This window comes from Chlamydotis macqueenii, chromosome Z (assembly GCF_036417535.1).
Source record: "Chlamydotis macqueenii isolate bChlMac1 chromosome Z, bChlMac1.mat, whole genome shotgun sequence".
Taxonomy (NCBI): Eukaryota; Metazoa; Chordata; class Aves; order Otidiformes; family Otididae; genus Chlamydotis; species Chlamydotis macqueenii.
Genome location: NC_141593.1, coordinates 29,416,807 through 29,439,076, shown reverse-complemented (window position 1 = coordinate 29,439,076; position 22,270 = coordinate 29,416,807). Strand labels below are relative to the sequence as shown.

Genomic DNA, 22,270 nt, shown 5'->3' with positions numbered 1-22,270 from the left:
TGGGCCAGCTGAAGAGTGAAGTCAAGACGTGGAATTTTAGGAGTGTGAACTTTCAGTTGTTTAGAGAATTACAAGATGGGAGCCCGTGGGAAACTGCCCTCAGGGATAAAGGAACAGAACAGAGCAGGCAGCTCTTAAAGGACATTTTTCTTATGGCACAGGAGCTCTCAATTCCCATGTATGAACAATCAGAGGAGGAGTGCAGGAGACCAGCATGACTGAGTAAGGACCTCCTGGTCAAACCAAAGCATAAGAAAGAAAAGCACAGACAGTGGAACCACGGACATGTATCCCGGGAAGAATACAGGGGCACTGCCTGGATGTGTAGAGACAGGACTGGGAAAGCTAAGGCACAGCTGGAGCTGAATTTGGCAAGGCATGCAAAGAATAGTAAGAATGGCGTATGTTGGTCAGAAAAGGGAGGTTATAGAAAATGTACCCACCCCACCATCCCCCTTCTCTGCCCTCATAAATAAGACAGGAAAACTAGTGAAAACCGACATGGAGAAGGCTGAGGGATGCAGCAATATTTCTGCCTCAGTTTTCACTGATAATCTCTCTTCCCACATGTCTCAAGTCCCTGAACTTCAAGGCAGGGACTAAGGGAATGAATTCCCTCCCACTGTAAGAGAAGATCAAGTTTAAGACCATCTGAGGAACCTGAACAAGTCCATGGTACCCAATGAGATGCATCCCAAGGTCCCGAGGGAACTGGCTGATGTAGTTGCCAAGCCACTCTCCATCCAATCTGAAAAGTCATGGCAGTCAGTGAAAGTCTCCAGTGACTACAGGAAAAGGAACATTGCACCCTTTTTAAAAAAGGGTGAAAAGGAGGACTCTGGGAATTATTGACCGATAAGCCTCACCTCAGTGCCCAGTAAGATCACAGAACATCTGGAAGACATGTCGAAGCATATGGAAGACAGAGAGGTAATTAAAGACAGCCAACATGGCTTCACCAAGGGCAAATTGTGCCTGACTGATCTAGTGGCCCTTTAAAATGGACTGAATGCATAAGTGGACAACAAAAAGAAACAATGAATGTCATTTACTTGGACTTATCTAAGACTTTTCATATGGTCTCTTACAACATTCTTGCTGCTAAACTGGACAGATACAGGTTTAATGGATAAACTATTACATGGATAAGGACTTGGATGGATGGCTGCCCCCAAAGAGTGGATGGTCTGCATCCAATGGCTCAATGTCCAAGTCGAAACTAGTAATGCGCAGTGTCCTTCAAGGGTCTGTACTGGAACCAATATTATTTAATACTCTCATCAGAGACACAGATAGTGGGATTGAGTGCACCCTCAGCAAGTGTGAGGATGACAAAGCTGAGTGGTGCAAGAGATAGACCAGTGGGAAAGTATGTCATCCAGAGGGATCTTGACAGGCTTGAGCAGTGGGCTCATGTGAACCTCTTGGAGTTCAACAAGGCCAAGTACAAGGTCCTGCACAGGACAATCTCCAATATCAGTACAGGCTGGAGAATGAAGGGATTGAGAGAGGACTTACAGATACTCACGGATGAAAAACAGGATATGAGCTGGCAATGTGCATTTGCAGCCCAGAAAGCGAACCATATCCTGGGCTGCATCAAAAGAAGTATGGCCAGCAGGTTGAGGGAGGGGATTCTCCCTCTCTACTTCACTCTCATGAGACCCCACCTGGAGTACTGCACCCAGCTCTGGGGTCCCCAGTACAACAAAGACACAGACCTGTTGGAGCAAGTCCAGAGTAGGACCATGAAGATGATCAGAGGGCTGCAGCACCTCTCCTGTGAAGACAGGCTGAGAGAGTGGCGGCTGTTCAGCCTGAAGAAGAGAAGGCTCTGGGGAGACCTTCTAGTGGCCTTCCAGTACCTAAAGGGCGCTCACAGGAAAGATAGGGCCTTTTTTACCAGGGCCTATAGTGACAGGACAAGGAGCAACACTTTTAAATTGAAAGAGGGTAGATTTAGATTGGATATAAGAAAGAAACTTTTTATGATGAGGGTGGTGAAACACTGAAACAGGTTACCTAGAGAAGTTGTGGATTCCTGATCCCTGGAAGCGCTGAGTCAGGCTGGATGGAGCTTTAAGCAGCCTGATTTAGTGAAAGATCTCCCTGCCCAGGGCAGGAGGGGGTAACTAGATGACCTTTAAAGGTCCCTTCCAACTCAAATCATTCTATGACAAGAAGAGCTAGAACACTGCAGTTTTAATTTTTTTTTTTTTAAGAGAAAAAACAGAAAAGCTGAAAAACATAAAAGAAGAACCACTAAGAGGGAAAATTACCAGCTACACATAAAGGGAAAATTACCAGCTACACATAAAAGGTCTAGTGAGAGGTACTGACTGGAAAATATGAGAAGCATGTGTAAGGCTACCAGCAGTGGTTATTTTACAAAGCCTCAAAGGCAAAGGTCAGATACACTTAAAAAGAAAGTGAAAATCTCTCAGTGTACTGCTTCTACCAAAGTCTAGCCTAGAAGACTTATTTGCACATTATCCAAATGGAAGCAATCTTGTAGTTCAAGACTTCTCTCCCAGGGTTCATTTGAAGCAAAAGGAAACATTGTAAGAGTGCTGATGAACAAATCTGTAGATTTTCCAGCACAGCTAGGCAAAACTCACAGTCTCTCCAAGATGTCAACAACAATTCAAGTAAAGTCAGACTGAAAAAATCTCAGGTAACTGGTGTCTGCTTTGAAAAAGTGATGACTGAGCACTCCCTGAAGAAACTCACCAATCTACCTCATCCAATAAATAACAGACAAAAATAAACTGTCTATTTTTCTATATGTCTTACCACTACAGGTTGTTTAAGCCTATGTAATTTACTGTTTTCAGTTACAAAACCAGTTTCTTATGCCAAAGGCTAGTAATAATACCTTTTTTTTAAAGAGGAAAAAAGCAAAAAGGCCTACATATTTTAGTTCACTTAAACAATACCTGAAGTTTTCACCTTTCTTCAATATACAAACAAATTGCAAACTGTCATTTTCATGGCATTACTTTAATTTTTCACATTTCTGCTTTAAAACCACGTTGTAAGTCAAATGCATTGATTATATCTGCACTATTGGTCGCATGAAGGTCTGTTCAACTCTACCAATGCTGCAGAGTTTAGTTGGATATATAATTTAATATTCTCTTCTTTTGCAGGAAGAGTTATCTGTTGTTCACAGCACAAATTTAGATTTTCGTGGAAGTAATATATGTTGATATCTAGGTCTATTTTCCATTTTGCATACAAATTTTTCAGATGTATTTACAAGTATGTCGCTTCTTAGTTTTCAAATTTTCTGATATTATTTTCTAATAGGTTTAGCCCTACTCTTTTCTGAGCTACAGAATTTAGATTTCAATTAAATAATTTGATATTAACTACCTTATTTTTAAGTGTAACTGCTAAATGTATACTGACATGTCATACACATCTTTCTCTAATTTACACATACAAACCCTAACTGATATATGGCCATGCTCAAGGAATAATAATTCCTTTGAAGAGGTAGCCTACATTGTTTATCTGACGAAGATCATTCCCAAAGTGGGCATTTTATCTTTTGGAAAGGACATGGACAGTAGCTTAATATAGACAAAAATGCTGTCAGTGCATTTTCTGATTGTCCTTACAACAATCTCGTAGAGTATTTAAGGACAATTAATTCTTTTAATTTCATCTGCCATTACTGTAACAAAAATCTGTAGCTTTTCATAGCATATAAACTAAGGTAGCTGTGTGTGTGTTTATAGATATAAGTGCCTATCTTCTAAAATTTTAAATACAAAGTACAAATAGGGATGTAAGTACACTCCAGAGATAAAGGGTATAGTGTTTACAGAATACAGCTCAACTGACGTCTACTGTGCATAAGTGAACAAAGGCAAGACAGCTTATAAAAAAATCAGAATCACATGAACAGAAATGAAAAGGGCAGTGTGGTGAGAAAGCTGGCCTTAGGAAAAAGAGCAGTTCAAAACAAGAAATAAGGCTAAACTGCCAGATCAATTAAGTTTTCAGGGTTACATTTTTAAATATTATATTTCTGTGTTACATTTATTTATGAAGGTTTGCAAACAATATGGAGATGAATAAAAATGGGAACATGAACAGAATGAAACAAAACATACACAGAGGTGCAAATCTCTACAAATATGGCAATATGGGTGTAGTTTAAGTAAAGGGCTTACAAATAAGGAAATAGTTGTCAAACAAGGAGGGAAAGAGCTGTAAGTGAAAAGAATGAGCTTGATTTTGAAACAATAAATGCGGTAATCAGTGTAGGAAGTGCAGAATGATGAGGCTGCACCTTGAATACTGTGTTCAATTTTGGGCCCCTTGGTACAAGAAAAACATTGAGGTGCTGGAGTGTGTCCAGAGAAGTGCAATGAAACCGGTGAAGGGTCTGGAAAACAAGTCCTTTGGGCAGCAGCTAATGGAATGGCGGTTGTTTGGCCTGGAGAAAAGGAGGCTGAGGAGAGACCTTATCATTCTCTACGACTACCTCAAAGGAAGTTGTAGTAAGGTGGTATCCAGGTTCTGGCTAGGCTACAGTTAATTTTCACCTGAGCTGGGAGAGGAACTGGAGCTGGTGGCCCCGTTCCTGGTGGCTGGGGGACACAGCTGGGATAGTTTACTGATTAGCCAACAGCTGGGACAGTTTACCCAAATTGGCCAAAGGGCTGTTCCATACCATGTGACACCATGCTCAGTATATACAGTGGGGACTGTGCTGAGGGGAGGCTCCTGCTACTTGGGAGGAAACTGGGGGTCAGGATCCACCATGAGCTATTGTGCTGTAAATTATGTGCTAAAGTATTTTCTTAGTTTTTTTTTTTTTGTTTTCCATCTCTGCTTTCTTTTCGTCCTTTGCTCTCTTAAATTGTTTTATCTCAACCTGTGAGTTTTGCCTTATTTTCTTTCCCAATTCTCCTCCCAGTCCCACTAGAGAGGATGGTAAAGGAAGAGCGAGTGACTGTGTGGTATTTTAGCTGCTGAGTGGGGCTAAATCACAACAGGTGGGTATCAGTCTCTATTCACAAGTAACAAGCGATAGGACAAGAGCAAATGGCCTCAAGTTGCAGCAGGGGAGCTTTAGATTGGATATTAGTAAAAAAAATATTCACCAAAAGGGTTGTCAAGCATTGGAACAGGCTGCCTAGCAAAGTGGTTGAGTCACCTTCCCTGCAGGTATTTAAAAGACGTGTAGACGTGGTGCTTAGGGACACGGTTTATTGGTGGGCTTGGCAGTGGTAAGTTAATGGTTGGACTAGATGATCTTACGGGTCTGTTCCAACCTAAATGATTCTATGATAAATAAAAACTCATGCCAGAATAAATGTTGCCACTGTACACAATTTTCTACAGTCAGCAACATAGTAATCACGCATTTCCTGAACACATACATAATTTAAAAAAACAATTCACTATACAGTAGCTGCACAGAAGAACTAAATGAACTGTAATAATTTCATAGGCCCTTCAAAAAGCTTTGTAAACAATCTGACTTGCAAAATAAGTAGGTATGTAAATACAAAGTAGTATCGGTAGATTTTTTAATTCCTCACACTACAATTTTTAAAAATAAAAACATAGAACCATAGAATAGTTTGGGCTGTAAGGGATCTGTAAAGGTCATCCAGTCCAACCCCCTGCAAGGAGCAGGGACATCTCCAACCAGATCAGGTTGCTCGGGGCCCTGTCCAACCTGGTCTTGAATGTTTCCAGGGGTGAGGCATCCACCACCTCTCTGGGCAACCTGTTCCAGCGTTCTACCACCTTCATTGTAAAAAAATCATTCCTTATGTCTAATCTAATGTTTTAAGATACTCCAAAAACCCTTTAGTGTGGCCAAAAAAAAAAAAAATAAACAGAATGGATGGTTAATTTTTTTTTAGTAATCTGAGGAAAATAAATAATAAATAATGAAAAATAATTTGTGAGAAGTTCATTTACAAAACTCACATATTTACTTTTAAAAATATCACAGCAAATGGTATTTGCTCCTCTGAAAAACAGTGATTTTTGGTTTTTTAGATGACAGCAAATAAACAGTATGCACAGTAAGAACAGTAGTTCTTGTACACCAAGAGCTACATACAAAGGTTCTCAAAAACTCCCTTGGACTCAGGAGTCTAATATCTATTAGTAGTGCTGCAGCCCGATCTCTCAGTGTTGCTATCACAAACACTTTATCACTCCAAACTTTAATATAAGGTCACACTACTTTTTAGATAAGCTGCCACTAACTCCTTCCTGTGGTTGTGGGGAGGATAAGCAAGTATGGCAGAGTTATTTTTTCAGAAGGTCATGCAGGGACAAATAATAATCCAAATGTTAATTATACCTTTTTTCCATGGTTCAAGCAGCTTTGGCACAAAGTTTCTTATCTATTTTCTTATAATTCTGACACAATGACAGGGATAAAGTGCATCACTACAGACTGATTCTATCTTTGGCATTTATTAAAAGTTAAATGACATGTCAATTGCAATAGCAGTTTTGGTGACCCTGACACCTGTCTAGGAACTTAACTGAGGCTACAAATTCATTCTGCACAGTTCCTTTACAACATTATCAGCTGTTCCCCTTTTTCCCTGCTTATGACTGATAGCACTAAGATGCTATCAGTTTCTGAATATGTCAAGTAGTAGAGCCACCTTATATTAAACATACTTCTAGAACAGAAACCTCAAAAGGGTTCTATGTCACTACTTTCCTGAACACACAAAACAATTATTATTACCTCTGCATGCTGATCCTTCTGGTTTTTTTTAAAGACATATAATTCAATTTGTACTTCTACTCAAAAAATAAAAAAAGCATACTTTTGAAATCTCCATCCCCAAATGTCAATGGATAGGCTCCTGGCTTTTCAATCTTGTACATTTCCTCTATAAAAAGGATTTTACAATCATTTATTGTGTCTTCTGGGCCTCTGAAAAACAAAAACAATAAAAAGTACATTCAACTTAGTTCCTCAGACCTACACTCTGTACTTTATGAATCCTAAGCAATGAGATAAAGCTAACTAGCATCTTTTTTTATCATTGATAGGATACTTTATTTCAATTCACACATAGAATTCAGTCTAGTACTGTAACTTCTAAGAAAACCAAAACACATAAAACTTACTTACATAAGGAAAAGACATCTCCATTACCCTCAGGCTACCTGGCAGCTGAGTATGTCCTTACTGAGAGCCATCCATAACTTCATAATTCTGCTTTTAAAACCTCAAAATGTTTTTGGCTGAACACAGCAGATCAGACAAAATCATATACTCTCTAATACAGCATATCAAACATTATTATAAAAGTACAGTGTCAGAAATGGATCAGAAACACAACTTAAAAGACACAATAACAGACACTACTTGGAACCTACAGAGTAAGAAAAGCAATAGAAAGCTTCAAAAGCTCTTCTGTGACTTGTAAATGTTTCAGAAACCTAAAACTCAATCCTGCAAAGACATATACAATACTGAATTTTGTACTGTGAGTAGTCCTGTTAATGTCAGGTTTCAGTGCAAAATCTGTTCACCACATCTCAGCGATGAGAAACAAATACTCCACAACTCCACAACACTAATGCTGAAAGACTTCTAGAGAAGGATTAGGAAATATTAAATGTACAGTAAATGTTTTCACCTCCTCTTATTATAATGTCTTTGTATTTACTAAAATTCTTATTCAAATGTAAATACATCTAGGCCATAAAAACACCAACAGTTTAACACTCCTTTTTCTTCCCTCCTCAGGATGATACTGCACCTTCTTTCTCCTATCAATTTACTACCTAATCTAGGACTAAGCAGGAATTTTCAGTATAACCTGTACTGGAAGTATTAATTACTGAATGTAGTCTTACTGATTACATTGAATCACACATGTTGTTACTTACTTAAGAATCGAGCAGTTTGACACAACAGAAAGGAATTTACTAGCCGGAGAGCTTTATTTCTTGCAGGGTGCGACCTAGCCACTAAAATAAAAAAGATCTGAAGGAGATTTGGGTTTGTTGAACTTCCTTCCTCTTCAAAAGTTAATCTAATTCTGTTGCACTGTTGCAGTCCCTGTTTTGGTTCTAGAAAAACACTTCAAAATCTGAAACTGCACAAGTAACTACATGAATACAGACCATAAATACCATGGATTGAATTATTAAGATTATGAAGTTTAAAATTTTACCAAGGCTGTGATGTTTGTAGCTAAAATGTCCAGTGAGCATCCTGCAGCACAAGAAATAAAATAGATTTTTTTTCTTCTTCCTGTATAGACATCAGAAGTGCTGGACACAAAAAATAGTAGTAGTAGTACACTGTCAGCCTAATTCTGAGTTAGGAAAGACTGAAGATTATACAGCTTTTTGAAGGCTTTATTATGAATGAAAAAAAACAATTGTATTGGTTACTGTTCAGTATTTGAAAGAGGTTGTGCACGATTCTGCTAAGCAAAGCTGAAGTGCACTGCACCATTACAACTGTCTCTTCAGAAGCAGGGAAATAATGAAAATTAATAACTGTAAAGATAATGATTCAATATTGCCACACTGGAGACTACTTTCCAGGTGAAGACCACCAAGTAAGTTAAAATGCTATGTTTCTTTCAAATATTTAGAGTGTAGAAGGCCCAAGAATATGTCTGAATCTGGTGAACAACTCTTCTAAGACCTATTTGCAGGATATCTGTAAGAAACAATCAGAGGCGACTTTCCTTTTGAAGAGTCAGCCAGGCAGCATATCCCTATAAAAAGGTCTAGGCTGCAAAATTAAATCAAACTATAGACAGGTAGGGAAACAAGATGCTAGGCCTATATTAAGTAAGGATAACCACAGTAACAGAACACCTTCAGAAACATCAGGCTTTTAGTGTGGGATCTGTTGCTCCCCGCTCTACCTCTTTGTCTGCTCCCACCGCTTCCCTTCTGCTGACTCCAGTTCTTGGACTCTGCCACATACTGACTTAACTATGGCAGAAAAAAACTAAGCCAGGGGAAAAAAAACACAGGCAACAACACACTTTTTGGTGACCTTGAGCACTGCAGTGTTTAGGGCAATGGAACTGGAGTTGAAAGGACTCTGATAGTGTCTTGATTCACTATAATTGTCTTTTAAATGTACCAACAGATGTTTACTTTGGCATCTGTATTTATTTTGACCCCTTTTCTTCCTTGCAGCTTTTGAGGGAAAACATTCCCCATTGCTGGCCACAGGCAAAACCAGCAAATGCCAGCAACTTTCAAAGATTTCATAAATTCCAACAGAATATACAAATGCTACATCAATGCAAATGTACCTATCAGATAGAGAACAGTTTGTCTTCCTGACCAGGAAAGCCATGTATTTAAGATAACCCTCATTTGCACACCAGGGGGCATTACTTAAAAGCAATTCTGGCCATTGTGGCCAGATTTATTTAGGTATCCATGCAGTGCAGTGAACCCAGGAAGTCTGATTTTGTGCACCTCAGTCTGGATGAGACTGCAGGGTCAACCACACACACTAGAACACTTGATGCCAGCTTCTGTTATGAGAAAGTATGCCTCTGACAACATAAGTTTACGGAGATAGAGCCAGCCTGTGAATGGCTACAGCACTTAAATTCCTCCAGCTGTTACCAAATCTGTGCCTCTACTTAAGGCATAATTTCCAGGTTTGGCTTAAAGAGAATTAAATATGTGCTGTTGCAACAAAAAAATCTCTACAGGAATCTACTCTTGAAAAACAGAATCATGTCATGACACTCACTTCAATATATTCACTCTAAGTCACTATTAGCCAAAAGAATGTTTTGAAATTAAAGCAAATACATGTAACACCATGCATATTTCAAAATATGTTAAATGGAAAATATCGCTATCATATAAAATATTGCAATATGAAAATTACTACTGGTTGCTTTACATTTAAACATTAACTATAACTTAGGCTAAACTGCAGTTTCAACAAAATGCAAACACACGTTATGTGCACAAAATGAAACAAAGGCTAAAACATACCCATAAAACAATTACAGTCCTCACCAAACACGATTGGAGATTTTATTTTAAAAAGGTTTGTTTTAAAGGTAACTTTCAACATCTTCCTACACGAAGACAGTGTATTACACTGATAATTTGACCAAATTCTCCTAGGTTGCACTGAATTACACAGAGGTTCTTTTATTTTGTATTGTATGCAAGTGGATAAACAGACAATATTTTCAATATTTTTTTTCAGAATATTCCATCATGAAAATACAAATGCACAGGTAAAATGGGACCATACTAGCTGTGCTTTTAATTCAACTTATTTTTTTTACACAAGCCACTACAACAACAAAGACACAAGACAACTTTTCAAGTACGCAAAAATTTTATTACTATATATATATATAGTGCCAAGATTTTAAAAAAAAATTAAAAGGTTTTTTAAAAAAAACTATTTGCCAGGATATGTTGGAGACCTCACTATTAAAAATATCATAATCTAATATGAATTCTTAAGGCCTTTCAAAACAAAACAAACAAACCTACAGATTCCCACTGTGGATACACACACAAGCCAGCCAAGATACCACTTTTTTAAATCTCAGAAGTAGGCATAATGCTTCAGGTATTTACAAAACAATATACCATAGTTCATGGTGCTAGACTCTGAAAGCAGAGATTTGACGCAGGGATTATCCTTTTTTCTTTGACCTGGGGTCCATAAAAGCAGATGAACATTAGAAAAGCAAGCATAAACTTAGTACCCAGGAAAACGGGCCTGAGAGAACAGCAAGTCACACTGTCAGATTCTAATAACCTATTTACTGTAGACTCTGTCTCGTGCCATGAAATCCACTGAGAAGACAGAGTAAAAGGCAGCGAATGAAGACCGATCCCACCCACCCAGCAGCACCAACACCTGAGATCCACCGACAGCTGACTGTGGTTACTGCAGGAGAGCGACTGGTCCAAACAGGGGAGGGGACATGACCTGCTACTACTGCAACTACTCCCTTCTTGAACTCCATTAAGTTTGTGGCTGACACTATCACAATGCTAAACAGGCATCCACAATTTCGAAATCCAAGTTCAAACAAGGAGACTGACTGAATGTCCACAAAGAACCAGGTAAAAAAATTTGGTTGAAGACTCACAAAGATGGAGCCCCAAAGGCTTCGTGTATGAAAAACAAAGCTACAGCAGCTGTGCTTGGCATCACAGGGCATGGTCTAAGCTCAGTCCACTTCTCTGTGTGTTTGTTGACTGAATTGCAAGACTCAGAACAATGCAAAGAGTCAAGTCAATGCTCAAAACAACATTACAGGGGTCTGGACTAGTCAATAAACTCTTTTATGTTAGGAAGAGACAGGTGACTCTTACCAGAAGAGGTTAAAAGCGTCTATCCAGACTTTATATTATGTTAACAATTCTGAGAGCAGATGCAGCACACCTACTTATCTTGAGCTTAGATACAGTTATAGGAGATCAATCTATGTACCCAGCTGGATTAAGTGACAATCTCAATTCAAAAACAAAGACATGAGAAGAAGCATCTCTCTTCATAACACAAACACACAGGGATACTGTCAGGACAGAAAGGCCTTCCAGGAAACAAAGAACAGAAAGGAAGAGTCTTGAAAACACAGAAACATGGAAACTCTGCTCTCATGAGACCCCACCTGGAGTACTGCATCCAGCTCTGGGGTCCCAGTACAACAAAGACGTAGACCTGTTAGAGCAAATTCAGAGGAGGGCCATGAAGATGATCAGAGGGTTGCAGCACCTCTCCTATGAAGACAGGCTGAGAGAGCTGGGGCTGTTCAGCCTGGAGAAAAGAAAGCTCCAGGGACACCTTATAGCGATCTTCCAGTACCTAAAGGGTGCTTATAAGAAATATGGGGGGAAACTCTTTAGCAGGACCTGTTATAATAGGACAAGGGGTAAAGGTTTTAAAATAGAGGGAGGTAGATTCAGACTAGATATCAGGAAACAAATTTTTCCAATGAGGGTGGTGGAACACTGGAACAGTGAGGTGGTGGATGCCCTATCCCTGGAAACATTGAAGGTCATGTTGGAGTGGGCTCTAAGCAACCTGATCTAGTTGGAGATGTCCCTGCTTCTTGAAGGAGGGTTGGACTAGATCACCTTTAAAGGTCACTTCCATCCCAAACTATTCTGTGATTCTGTGATTCTACGATTCTATGAATCTAATCTTGTCAAGAATTCCTGAAAGTGAGAAAGTGCACAGTGACCTACAGAGAGAAAAACTCCTAATTAATTTGGCATTTAGAGGGCAGTGGCTCATTTTGGAATGCCTTCATTCCTTATATTGCCCAGTTCTCTTCAGACAAATTACAATACCTGTGCCATGATGTCCAGTTCCATTAGCGCATGGTATTACATTCTCCACTTAAGTGCCCAATGGCTATTGCATAATAGTAACACAGCCTTTCTAGGTCTTATGTGTATGTCTGGAATCTGTGATGATTCATTATTATTCATTTTTACGTAGATATAAACAAATGTTCACAGATTTTCAGTAAAACTCTTGGGAGAGATTCCTCAATGAACAAGTGAGGAAAACTGTGAATGGGGTACACAAGCAAATGGCCTAGGGTCATCAGAAGAGAAGGAAGGCAGCAATCAACAACAACAACAACAACAAAAAAAAAAAAAAAAAAAGAAGTGCAGTCACTTGAAGTGTACGCATGTAAACAAAGAAGTGCCAGCAGAAGAGCCTTATGGGCAAAGCTCTCATGCCCTTTCCAGGGAATCAGCACACTTTAGTGCCTCCCTAAAACACCAATACACCAACAAATACAGCATGCGGAAAGAATTATTGCAGGTCCATGACCTCACTGGGATCATGGAAACATGGTGGGATAGCTCACATAACTGGAATGCTGTGACAAACTGATATGGGTTCTTCAGGAAGGGCAGGCTAGAAATGCAAGGAGGAGGAGCTGCCACTTACGGGAGTGCAGGTCAGGAGTCAGTTGAGATCTTACAGTTAAGATTAGCAGTCATAATCAAAGGCAGCACGAAGCCTGCAGAGATGAGCAAGCAGGTCCCAGACTAAACTCAGAGATAAAAAGGAAGTAAGAGGTGGAAGCAGGGTCAGCTGCCCAAGGGGGAGTATGGTATTCCTGTCCAACTGTGTAGCTATAAGGTTGGGAAAGCCAAGATCTACCTTGATTTGAATCTGGCAAGAGATGCGAAGGGCAATGAGGAAGGATTCTACAGCTATAAAAACAGGAAAGGAAAAATAGAGAAAATGGGGGCCTGCTGCTAAATTTAGCAGAGCCCCTGATGACAACAAATGCAGAAAAGGCCAGTATACTCAGCACCTTCTTTGCCTCAGTGTTTACCAGTAGGACCAATGTTCAGGAATCCCAGGCCCCCTAGAATCCCCCCCCCACCCCCACCCCAAGTGAATGTCTGGAGCAAGGAAGACTTAGCCTCAGTGGAGCAGGATTAGGTTATGAAGCACTTAAACTGGATATATAGGAGCCTATGGTGCCTAACACATTGTACCCATGAGTGCTGAGACAGCTGCCTGATGCCTGCCTAGACAAGGCGACTGTTAGTCATCTTTGAAAGGCCATGACAACTGGGACATCTTCCTGTGAACTGCAAGAGAGTAAAGGTCACTGCTATCTTCAAGGAAGACCTGCTGACAGACTGGCCAGCCTCAAGTCAATCCCTGGGAAGCTGATGGAGCAAATAATCCTGGAAATTATTTCCATATACAAGGACCAGAAGGCAATCAGGAATTGAGAGCAAAGGGGAAATCATGGTTAACCATCCTGACAGTCTTCTAAAATGAAGTGAATTGCTTGGAAGATGACAGAGAGCAGGAGATGTTCACAATTCACTTTAGTAAGGCTTTTGATACTGTCTCCCACAACATCTTCACACATAACCTGTAAAAGTATGGGTTAGGTAAGTGTACAGCAAGAAGGACTGAAAGCCAGCTGAATCCACAGGATTGTGACCAATGGCACAAAGTCCAGTTGGACTACTAGTGCCTACTGCCAGGGCAAGAGGTAACAGGCACAATCAGAAACACATGAGATTCCCTCTGACCACACAAAATACCTTTTTACGGTGATTGTCCAGAGAGGTTGTTGAGTTTCCACTCATAAAGGTATTAAAAACCCAACTAGACATAGTCCCAGGCAATCTGCTCTAGCTGACCTTGCCTGAGCAATCTGAAGAGCTCCTTTCTACCCTCAATTATTCTATATATTTCAACACTACTTCTTTATTTATTTTCATAAAGTTTTTCCTAATAATGTGTTCACCATTTCCCCCTTACATTTTGCCTTTTTGCATTTAAGTTTGTTTTCTTCTGTTCTTCCTCTTTTGTTTGGAATTAGGTTCCTCAGTGGGAATAAAATAAGCTTCAAAACACTTCTAAAAATCACCCTGTAGAAAGCCAGTCAAAAGACTCTACGGTTCCAAGTTTGCATATTTATTAGAGAAAGGATAGTGTTACAAATACTAAAGATATAGTTTATGTTCTGTTAAAACAAATAAAAACCTCGAGACCCAAGTCAACCCATTCTTCACCTTCAAAAGACACTTTTATCTTACAGTAATTATAAAATCGTTATGAAACCCAAAACTTTCAAACTTTTAACACTTGGTACTTACGCTTTTTTTTTTTGTTAAATAAATTAATGCTGTAACACATAACAATTAAGTAATTGAAAAGTTAAACTATTGAATGCAACACAAAGAACAAATTTGCTCCTCCTCTCCTGTCACAATTTATCTCCATCATCTCTGGCTTGCCTGCCATACACCACTGTGCTCCCCAAACCATCTCAGCAGCCCTTTGCTGAATTCACTCTGGTTTACGTGTGTCTCTTGCATGTTGAGGTAGGGGGTGTGTGTTTGGGGGTGAGTGGAATCTAGTATTCTTGATGCAGTCTAATTAGTGCTTAGCAAAGGGGAATAAAGAAAAACAAAACAAAATGAAAAAACCCAACTTTTTCCAGTCTTCTGATTATACTCTTTTTCATACAGTCCGAATACTGTTAGCCTTCATTACATACTGCTAGCTCATATCCAGCTTGCTGCCTGTCAAGACCCACAGGTCCTTTTCATCAGAGCTACTTCCCAGCCAGTATTGCTGCAAGGGGCTCTGCCTTCCCAGGTGCAAGAAAACTCTGCATTTATCCTTGCTGAAGTTCATGAGGCTCCTGTCAGCCCTTCCCTCCTACCTGTTCAGGTCCCCATGATTGGCAGTACTGCCCTTGAGTTTCCATCACTTTGGTGTCTCTGCAAACTTGGTGAGAGTGCACTGCCACTGCCACACTATTGCATAAGATACTGAACAGTCCAGGCCCCAGGATACACCTCCAGAGTTCTCTATCTGTTACCGCTTTCCAGGTAGCATACCACTCATTAACCACGACTGTCCGAGCCTGATCCTTGGTTCTTCTCTTTTTTTTTAATCTATATAGTTGTCCATCCACCCAGATCACAACCACATCCTAACTGGGATCGGATACTATAGGTAGAAAAAAAGACTGCAATGACATCTGTTGCTCTCCATAGAGCTAATCATTTTATCATAGGCACCAGCCAGGCTTGTAAGGTATGATTTACCCTTGGGAAAAAAAAGAAAAAAAAAAACAAACCACCCGTGAGCTCTGCTGAGCTACTTTACGTTTCACAGTTGTCTTCTATGGGACCCCTTCAACTAGTTCCTTGGGTGAAACTGAAGTCTGCTCTAATAGAGTCTGTGCTTTGCTACTCTCCTTCCTTAGTTCCATCACGATCTTTGTGACAGTCAATATAGCCAAGGCTACTATTGATCATCTGATCTCCAGGCACTTCTTGATAAGAAACAGCAGATCCAGCTGTGTATCACCCTGTTGACATAGAACTTGTACTAAGAAGTTATCCCTGATATCCTTCAGAGAGCTTCTTGACCAGTGTTATCCTGCCAGCAGCTGTTAGGGAATTTGAGTCCTCCATGAAAATCAGTGTCTGATTTAGAGACTTTTAAAGAAGGCTCTGTCCTCTTCCTCACTGTGATCGGGTGAACTATGACCACGATGTTATCCCTTTTGGCCTCTCCTATCCTCATCCACAAACTCTCAACCAGACTCTTATGATCCCACTGATGATCCCTACATCCAAACTTCTTCACGTCATGGTAGCCCCACCTTCTTTAGCTTTGTCTTTCCAGAGAAGTTTTCACTCCAGCCACGTGAGCTGTCCCATCATGTCTCCACTACACCAACAGCAGTTCTGTCTCTATATGCAGAACTAATTCCTCCTGCTTGTTTCCCAGGCTGTATGCATTTGCATACCTGCACTTGAGATGGGTATCCTTCTTCTACCAACCCCAAGATCCCTCTTGTTCCCACCACCCTGTACCCTTTGCTTTCCATGCACGTACCAATATGTTCCTTAACCATGAGTCACAGCATTCCTTCACTACCCAAAGTTCTACTCACTATGCTGACTAGCCTGTTGGCATAGACACTTGAGGATCCCACTTGAGGATCAAGGACTTTGAGGGACAGAAGGGAACCCAATTATGGGTCTTCATAGTATTAAAAGCCAAATGCCTGTTGACAAAAGCTGTGCAATTAACTAGGTTTTGATCCACAGGATCTGCCTGCTCCTGTCCCTTGGAAGGATTTGTCCTCCGAAGTCTTACCATTTTACAAGCAGCACTGAGCAGCTCTTACATAACTGAGCTACTAAGCTTGAGAGATAATATTCCCTCTAGTCAGGTAAACTTGGTTTGCAACTCAAATTTTAAAATTTCAAGACAAAAGAACAGTACACTCAACAGTCCAAGAGACTCAACATGAATTACAAGCATGTAGTCTATCTTCCCCTCCATTTTGGGAAAGCAAACGGAAACAATCAACCAAGTATCAGGTTTTCCATCCAGACAGTTAAGAACACACAGGGAAATTGCACAAAGGACAAATAAATTACTTTATGCTCTTAAGAACTGGGAAGAGGGAAGTATCAAGAGAGAAAATATTTCTTCCATGCAAGAGAAATAATTACAGGTAAACCACCTTAAAACTGTTAATCCTTCCACTCCTCTCTGCACAATGGAACCTCCTGAAGATCTATCCTCTTTAAAGCAGGAAAACAAAATGTGCAGGAAACATGCATGAAGGAATAGCTATGATCTGTGTAGAACTTGGCCATCATAACTATTCAGGGAGTGTTCATAAAATGGAAAATTTTGTCCAAAGAGAAAGAAGGAAAAGGAGAAAGAAGAGGGATGAAAAGGGTACCTGTAATAACAAGTCAGCTAAATACCCTTATATATTCTCTTAGTTCTTTCTAAACTTGCTGGTTTCAATTTCACAGGTGCTGAACCAAGGAACTATAGCTCATTTATGGTGGAGAGGCCAGTTACCCCAGCAAGTGCCCTCTCTTCAGAAGCTATTCTCAGTCAGATACTGTTCTTCTGTCTCTCACATTTGACTGAAACAGCACATCCTGGAGATTAACCTCTCTCCTACCCCAGTGGGCCAACCTTTCTTCAGCCTCAGTAGCTGCCAGTGTGCTCCTCTGGGCAATCTGTCCTGCAACCCAGACTTTTTTGAGGTTTTTTTTGCATAAGATGTGGCACCGTATGATCCTCAAAACTTTCTTTAATAATATTCTGTCCTCATATCTGTTATCTCTTTTTAATCCTTGAGTTTTTCCTAAAGAATAAAATCATAACTGAAGCTAGATCAAAAACCTAGTCTGAAGTTTTAAAATAAAGTTTTATTTCCAGTAAACTTCACTTCTTATGTTCAAACAGATCATTCTTTTCACATACACCCTCCAACATGAGGTCTTTTGTCCAACAAGTTAATTAAGTGGGACCCAAAATACTCCTCTTGTTGTTAGAGTAATTTCTGTTAAGAATTGTGAGATTATTACCTAAGGCTGTGTATCACAAAAAAATAGCCATCTCTACCTGTAGAGACTAGGGAAAAGCAGAAGTGCTTAAGAAGGTCTAGGCATCATCTCTACAGAATCATCACGAAAAATCCCAGTAGGCTTCTTGAACAATCAGAATGTGTCTTGATTTGAAACAGCTGTGTTGACTCAAAAGAAGTTCTCTTCTTCAAAGGAGGTGACCAGCTCCACTGAAGTCATAAGAAGAGGAAAGAGGGAGACAATCTCACCCTTTCAGAAGTTTTGTTGTCTAGAAGAAATACGCCATTTTTATGTCTGTGCAAGAAAGTTGCTGGCAAGTTCTTCAGCAATTGGAACTTTTATTATTAGGATACCTGCTGATAAAGCATGAAAGCTATTTTTTAAAATGGCTCCAAGTAAATCTTGTTAACACCCCACATATCAGCAAAACAATGTCTTCCCAGATCAACCAGCAACAAAGATGCTACATTAAAACAAATAAACTGGGAAGTTATTTTGGATAGAAAATTACATCACAAAAGTACACAAGCAGCAGCAAGGGATAAACCACATAGATAGAAATTGCAGGCCTAGAGAAGAAATGCAGTATGAGAACTACACTATTTGGCACCTAGGAAGTATGACAACAACTGTGACATGCTGATTATAACAATACATACAAAGAGAGGTAGGAAGTATGGTACTATTTTTTCAAGTGTCAAAACAAGGTACAATTATGAGTAACTTTTTTTTTTGACCAGCTAGACAGAAATCCACAGAAGCACAAGAACTGGTAGCAGTCTTCCAGTACCTAAAGGGAGCTTATAAGACAGACATGGAGAAACTCTTTAGCAGGGCCTGTTGTGAAAGGACAAGGGGTAATGGTTTTAAAACAGAAGGAGAGAGATTCAGACTGGATATAAGCAAGAAATTCTTTTACACTGAGCGTGGTGGAACACTGGAACAGGTTGCCCAGGAAGGTGTTTGATGCCTCAATCCCTGGAAACATTGGAGGCCGGCCTGGACAGGGCCCTGAGCAAACCAATCTGATTGAAGATGTCCCTGCTCCTTGTGGGTGCTGGACTAGATGGCCTTTAGAGGTCCCTTACAACCCTAACTATTCTATGATACTATGATTCTAACTCTTGAAATTCTCCAGAACAATGTGCAAGGCTTGTTTCACTGTTAGTTCACTATTCTATAATGTGTTTGAATTCTGTACCTTTGCAAAGCTACAAAGGCAAATATTACGCATGACTTCAAAAGTCAGAAGTTAAATATAAATTGAAAAATTTGTTCAAAAGAAGTGAAAGGACCAGCTAAAAGTAAAATCTGTACAGGTAAAATAGACTATGTAAAAACATCATACTGCCTTCTGAGAATAAAAATGTGCCAGACATAAAAGGAGTCTAAAAGAAGATAAACAGAAATGTATCCTAAAAAAAAAATAAAGAAAGCAGAAATTATGTTCAAATGAGGAAGATAAGCTCCAGGTCCAGCAGATTACACAGAAAAGCATAATAAGCATATTTAAAAATTAAAGAGATTGAGCTGAAAACAAAACAATCCTTCCTTTTTGTGAGCAGGAAGCCTCCTACAAAACCTGCAGAACTAAAAGACGACAAATATAATACTGAAAATTTAAGACCCCTTCTATTACTTTCCATTATTGCTGCTGCTTGGCTAAAAATCCTGAAATTTATTACAGATTTACTTGTTCAAAGAGGTATAAAATCTCCAGAGTTAACTGATATTCTTGCATATTCTGATATTCTTGTATAACTCCAATGGCTTAAACAAAATACAAGTCTTGGTATTGACAGAGTCCTTGCTAAACTCAAATTTTCAAAGGCTGACTGAAGAAAATACACGATTTTGTTTGCAGTTATCTTGAAGTCTAGTAAGGAGAAAATGCAGAGCACCATTTGGTTTGATTTGGTGTGGTGACTTTAATCATGTCAGCCAGCTCCAATGTTAAAATAAATTGTGAACAGTTTGCCTCACAACTACCCACCAGCAACAGGCATTTGATATACTCCCTTTAAAGTGTAAAGAAAAGACATATTACTCAGGGTTACAAGTAACTGCTTTCATAATCATAAAATAGTTTGGGTTGGAAGGGACCTTTAAAGGTCACCTAGTCCAACCCCCCTGCCAGGAGCAGGAACATCTTCAACTAGGTCAGGTTGCTCAGAGCCTTCTGCTCTGAAATAGAATGTACTCCTGACAAAGAAAAATAGAGGTACATCCTGTAAATTTAATTAAAATCCATTCAGAGGTACCACACATACGGAAACCATTCTGAACTGTGAGCATGCACACACAGTCATGAAAGACCTATGGTCCTAGGCTCACCTATATTCCGTGGTCAAAGCACTGCTGCTTCCCTAGTATTTGTACCTGAGACACAGTAAGTCCAGTTTGGATACTGTTTAGACATATTCCAATTACAAATTTCAGTTGCAATCCAAATACAGTACAAATGAGAATTATTAGTACATAGTCAATTCTTCCATATAATAATGTCTTTTTCCCCCTCGTTCAGTCTCTCTCCTCTCTTTGGTAATATTCTCAAGTTCATATCTGTTTCCCAAAATGATGACACACTGTACAGGACAGTTCCTTTAGGTTTGACTGAGACATCAGTAAAAGTAACCTCTAACAAACATGCATGACAACAGATACCACAAAAAAAAAAAAGTACTCATCACATGTTCTACCAGCTCCAAAGTATTACCATGAACAGTATATGCTCTCATTATTCCCTGTCACTGTGCCAACAGCTTCACAAAATCTTTGTTAAAAATAATCAAGATCAATAAATGAAACATTCAACTGCTTTATACAAAACTATTTTATACAAAATCTTTGATGTAATACCAGAAAGACAAAAAAGTCCAAACCATGAATGTATCTGAAGAAACCCTAAGAATTTTGTTTGCCTTTACCACCTGCTAAGGTTATACTTAAGTAGTACACAAATAATTAGTCATTAACATACAATTAATCACTAGCATATACTCATAAAACATTCAAAACAGATTTAACCTTTATTTAAAACAATTAAGTAATGCTAACATTATGGTAAATACTCCTTATAACATATCAATAATAGATTGTCAGTTGGTATTGGGACTGGTGCTGCTTAACATCTTTGTCAGTGACACAGTCAGTGGGATAGAGTGCACCCTCAGCAAGTTCACTGACAACACCAAGCTGTGTGGTGTGGTTGACACACTGGAGGGGAGGGACGCCATCCAGAGGGACCTGGACAGGCTGGAGAGGTGGGCCAGTGCAAACCTCATGAAGTTCAACAAGGCCAAGTGCAAGGTCCTGCACACGGGCCGGGGCAATTCCAGGCACAAATACAGGGTGGGCAGGGAATGGATTGAGAGCAGCCCTAAGGAGAAGAACTTGGAAATGCTGGTGGACGAGAAGCTCAACATGAGTCAGCAAAGTGCACTTGCAGCCCATAAGGCCAACCACATCCTGGGCTGCATGGCCAGCAGGTCGAGGGAAGTGATTCTCCCCCTCACTCTGCTCTCACAAGACCCCACTGGCAGTACTGCATCCAGCTCTGGAGCCCCCAGTATAAGAAGGACGTGGACCTGTCGGAGCGAGTTCAGAGGAGGGCCACAGATATTATGAGAGGGCTGGAGCACCTCTCCTGTGAGGACAAGCTGGGAGACTGGCGGCTGTTCAGCCTGGAGAAGAGAAGGCTCCAGAGAAATCTTACAGCGGCCTGCCAGTACCTAAAAGGAGTCTACAGGAAAGCTGGAGAGAGACTTTTGACAAGGACATGTAGTGACAGGACAAGGGGTAATGGCTTTAAACTGAAAGGGAGCAGATTTAGATTAGATACACGGAAGAAATTCTTTACTGTGAAGGTGGTAAGGAACTGAAACAGGTTGCCCAGAGAAGTTGTGGATGCCCCATTCCTGGAAGTGTTTAAGGCTTTGAGTGACTGGCTAGTGGAAGGTGACCCTGCCCACAGCAGAGGGCTTTGAATTAGATTATCTCTAATGACCGTTCCAACCCAAATCATTCTATGAGTCTATGATTTTATATTAAATTACAGAATATTCATATATTAATTTTATTACTATAGACTAAAATAATATTGTAACATAATAAAATTATTATACTGTAACCCTAAAATAATTTTATCAATTATTTTCAAATTATCTATTGTATATTTGTATTTTATTAGTATACCAATATATGTAAACAAACCTTGAAACACTAAGAGATTGGTTTTTATTCTGCAAACAAACATACCTAAAATGTAAAGTGATTCTTGTTGCAGCATGTTCCTTATACACTGTAGGAATACTAGCAGATTCACACGGTATTTTTACTGCTAATTAAGAGGAATGACTTAGGTAGCGCAGGTGATACAATTATTCCTTGCTAA

General features: G+C 39.7%; 1 protein-coding gene across 5 annotated transcripts in view; it reads right to left on the bottom strand.

Annotated features, from left to right (window-relative positions):
* Positions 1–22,270, bottom strand: part of UHRF2 (ubiquitin like with PHD and ring finger domains 2) — an 86,427-nt gene that overhangs the window by 28,914 nt on the left and 35,243 nt on the right. For all 5 annotated transcript variants that reach the window (XM_086771013.1, XM_086771015.1, XM_086771014.1 and 2 more), the window contains exon 5: positions 6,819–6,928. In XM_086771013.1, coding sequence (XP_086627139.1) covers positions 6,819–6,928 — 110 coding nt within the window. The remainder of the gene's footprint in view (positions 1–6,818; positions 6,929–22,270) is intronic.